The sequence below is a fragment of the Cupressus sempervirens genome, chromosome 11 (genome assembly GCF_028749045.1).
Source record: "Cupressus sempervirens isolate cs-2001-9-10 chromosome 11, ASM2874904v1, whole genome shotgun sequence".
In the NCBI taxonomy this organism is placed as follows: Eukaryota; Viridiplantae; Streptophyta; class Pinopsida; order Cupressales; family Cupressaceae; genus Cupressus; species Cupressus sempervirens.
In genome coordinates, this window is record NC_143128.1 from 247,485,229 (window position 1) to 247,489,589 (window position 4,361).

General features: G+C 40.1%; 1 protein-coding gene across 1 annotated transcript; it reads right to left on the minus strand.

The window, feature by feature from the left end:
- Positions 1-317: 317 nt before the first annotated feature.
- LOC149529075 (pentatricopeptide repeat-containing protein At2g13600-like) lies at positions 318-1,797 on the minus strand. The gene is made up of 2 exons (XM_089808107.1): positions 513-1,797; positions 318-421 (listed from the first exon to the last, which is right to left on the minus strand). Exons 1-2 carry the CDS (start codon positions 1,795-1,797, stop codon positions 318-320), a joined length of 1,389 nt encoding a protein of 462 aa, XP_089664233.1.
- Positions 1,798-4,361: the final 2,564 nt, after the last annotated feature.

Consider the following 4,361-nt stretch of genomic DNA (forward strand, 5'->3'; position numbering starts at 1 on the left):
ATCGCCAGCTCGGCTGAGAATGTTGACCATGAACACATAATGATTGGTTTTAGGCATAATGATATAAGAGTCACTCATGCTATTTAAGTATTTACAGCCTTTATCCATGATTGGTTTTAGGTATAATGATATAAGAGTCACTCATGCCATTTAAGTATTTACAGCCCTTATCCACTAAGCCTTGATGGCTGCATGCAAACAAAACACAAGTGAAGATTATATGATCAGGGTATATTCCAGTCCTTCATTTGTTCAAAGAGTTTGAGAGCATCACTGCAAAATCCATTTTGTGCATATCCTGTAACTGTGGCATTCCATTAGATGACATCTTTTTGAGGTATTTTGTCAAACAGTTCACGTGCCGTGTTAATGTTTCCACATTTTGCATACACGTCTATCAAGGCATTGGTAACAGCAGCATCTGAGGAAAATCCGCTTTTGATTATGAATTGATGTATATTCATAAATTGCCTTAAAGCTCCTATTTTTGAGCAGGCAGGTAAGATGCTGACAAAGGTTGTGCTTTGACTTTACATCTGCCAACAACATTTGCTTGAATGTTTCCCAGGCCTTCTCAAAAAACCCATTTTGTGCATATCCCGCCACCATGATGTTCCAAGAGATGGCGTCTCTTTGAGGCATTCCGTTAAACACTTCACGTGCTTTAAGTATGCTTCCACATTTTGCATACATGTTTATCAGGGCATTTGCAGTTACGACGTCTGATAGAAATCCACTTTTGATTATGCTTTGATGGAGGTTCACACCCAAATCTAATGCTTCCATTTTTGCACAGACTGCTAGGATGGTAGGAAAACTAGTCAAGTTTGGCATTATATCTGCCGAAAGCATTTGGTTAAAGGTTTCCATAGCCTTTTCAATGAACTCATTTTGTAAATATCCTGCTATCATTGCATTCCATGAGAAAACATCCCTTTGAGGCATTTCATCAAATATGTCTACTGACTTCTCAATCCTTCCACACTTTGCATACATGTATATCAGGGCATTGGCAACAGCGACATCGGACAAAAATCCTCTTTCAATTATGTCTTGATGGATGTTCATAACCAGTTCGAATGCTCCCAATTTGGCACAGGCTGGGAGTATGCTGGAAAAGGTTGTGGAGTCTGGCTTTACACCTGCCAGCAGCATTTGCTTAAAAGTGTGTAAGGCTTTTTCAAAAAACCCATTTCGCCCATACCCGGCAATCATTGTAGTCCATAAAACCGCGTTTTTTTGAGGCATTTGGTCAAACAGTTCGCGTGCCTTATCTATTCTTCCACATTTTGCGTACATGTCTACCAGTTCATTCGCAACGAAAACATCTGACAAAATTCTTATATCCCTTATGCTTTGATGGATGTCCATAGCCTCTTCGTAAGCTCCCATTTTGGTACAGGCTGGGAGTACACTGGCAAATGTGAACTGGTCGGGTTGAAGACCTGCTCGTTGCATTTGGTGAAACAGTCTGAGTGTCTCCTGAGGAAACCCATGTCTTCTGTAAACTGCAATCATCACGTTCCATGAGAAGCTGTCTCGTTCCTCCATGTGGTCAAACACTTTACGAGCATCTCCCAAACTCTCGCATTCGGCATACATGTTAAGAAGCGTTGTTTGTGTAGCAAATGCAAATCGCCTCTGAGCGATGAAAGTGTGGATTATTGTCCCTTGCGAAAGAGCATTCTTGACTAAAGTCTGCAATAGTTGAAGATAAGTAGAAGAGTCTTCAGGCGGGTTGAGTGTAGTAAGCAGCATGTGCAGCGCCTCTTTCAATTGAGCTTTTCTTTTCTGCATATTGCTGTGAGATGTAGATGAGCTTCGGATGGTGATGGCATTTTAAGATTGTAATTGAACCCTAGAAAGTGAACATTGCCATTCGATCTGCACATTACCTTACCTGGCGTTCCTGCATGCAATTCACTCACTGTCACATCCACGGTAAATAATGTCTTAAATTTTCTAGGACAGATATATAAGATTTGTCATATATTATATTGTATAATATATTATATTATATTATATTATATAGTTTTTTATATTATATTAATATTATAGATATTATTAAATTTAAATTGATTTAGTATCTGAATTAAAATATTTTAAAGAATTGAAATATAATAATGAATTTTATTTTTTTGGCAAAACATTATATTTATATTAATAATAAAATAATGTAAATTTTTAATTTAGAATAACAAATATTTATTTAACAATTCCTCTCCAATAGCTCTGCAACTCTGTCACCCATTGCTGCTCATTTTCAAAATTTGAATTCACTCATGGCAGGCCCTAAGCTTCCGAACCCTCCACCATGCCCGGATTTGCAGATGGTGTTAACCCTACACAAAGATTTGGAAGTCACAACAAACTGTTGCAGGACCACAGAGGTGGGGAGGGAGACTTTCTCTGGCCCTACTCCCTTGGGAAATGTTGAACCGGCTAGTGACCCGGTGGATGGTGGAAAAAAACTGACTAATGGGACCCTTGAAGGTTGGAAGAGTGCGCTTGTGGGTTCCCAAGTGGTTAGAGATTTAGTGGAGGATCCCAAGATTGCTCATGGTGTAAACGGGCCAGTAATATCCCTTTCGGATACTCTGGTGGACAACGTTACCTCTGGCCTTAAACTATGTGTTGTGGATAGATTTGTTGCGTTTAGACCCACAATAGAGATGGTTCAGAAGTAGGTAAGTCAAAAATGGAAGATTAAGGGTAGTGTTAGCATCTGTGCGATGCCTAGTGGCCTTTTTTGTTTTAAATTCACGATGGAGGAAGATATAAATCTAATACTCTCAGGAACATGGTATTATGACAAGCATTGGCTTGCCTTAACAAGGTGGCACCTGGGCTTCGATGCTAGTGTAGAGCTCAACAAACTAGCTCTTATATGGGTAAGGTTACCTAGTTTACCCCTAGAATTCTAGGATGAGAAGATTCTAAGGTGGATAGGGAATTCCTTTGGTCACTTTGTTACTGCGGACACAGTGACAATGCAAAAATCTAGACTGGTGTATGCTAGATTATGTGTGAATGTGGTACTAAATTGGGCTCTCCCGACTGTGGTCATTCTAAAAACTAAATCGAGAGAGAGATACCAACCCATAGAATATGAGAATGCGGGACTTTTATGTCAGAAGTGTGGACATTTTGGGCATGTTATAGTTGACTGTAAAGCCCAACTACAGAAGGAGAAACAAAAAGAAGGATCCCTGAGAATCATAAAAGATACAATCGGGGAATCCTCAGAAGCCCCAAGACTAGAGGAGGTGGTTACAGTTGACCAAACTTGGAGGCTAATATGATACAGGATACCCCTTTCAAAGGGTGTGGGGGGCAAAGTGAACCTGAAGAGGGGGAAGCTTTAGAGGAAAAGAAGAAAATGGAAGAGTATCCATTTAGAAGGGAATAGAGGAATTAATAAGGTCACCTTTAGGGGGACTTAAAGAAGGAGAAATGATGGAGGAAGGTGAAATAGTGGCACAACACTCCCTTCCTAGTACTCTAGCAAGTTTGGGAGGTAAGGGCTTACAGGAACATATAGATGCAAATTGTGCTTCCCAAGAAAGGTTATACTCCCCTCTGAGAATGAGGAAGGCCTCTCTAGCAGAGATAGCGGAAAAAGTGATGGCAAGTTTGGATAAAGCTGAAAAGGAACTAAGCCACACTTCCCCACAAGTGGGTGATAATGAGGAATGGGAAGTACAAAAAAGGAAGAAAAGGTTGGGGGGGGGGGGGGGGGGGGGAACCAAATGTAGGAACATGTGGTACAACTAGAAGACCAACTAGCGGAGCTACCAAGACAAAACAAGTAGCAAGGGATGTGGTCAGTGGTAAATAGCTTACACTAGAGACTGTAACAAGAGGTAAGAAATGAAATTCCTCTCTTGGAATTTAAGGGGGTTAAATAACCCCCAGAAACAGTATGCTTTAAAATAGTGCATTTTTTAAGAAAAGGTTGACTGTGTGTTAATTCAAGAAACAAAAATTTCTAGTGCTAATTTTGATAGATTAGTGAGTCATGTTTGGCTTGGGGCTGCCTTCATGCATATGGATGCTGATGGAGTCTCAGGGGGTATCACCACCATGTGGAACCTATGTTCTATGACGAGGGTTGAGATATGGAGAGACAAAAAATTTGTAATAATGGAGTTCCAAACTAGTAATCAAAGATGGGGGCTTATCAATATCTATGCCTCTAATAACAAGAGAGGGAGGAAAGAAACTTATGGAAAGCTGGAAAGGACATTAGAAACTATAAAGGATAAACAGTTAATGTGTATGGGAGATTTTAATACCCCTCTCTATCATTTGAAAAAGTTGGGTGGAAATAGAGATTGCCCTGAAAGCTTGCAGGACCTTCA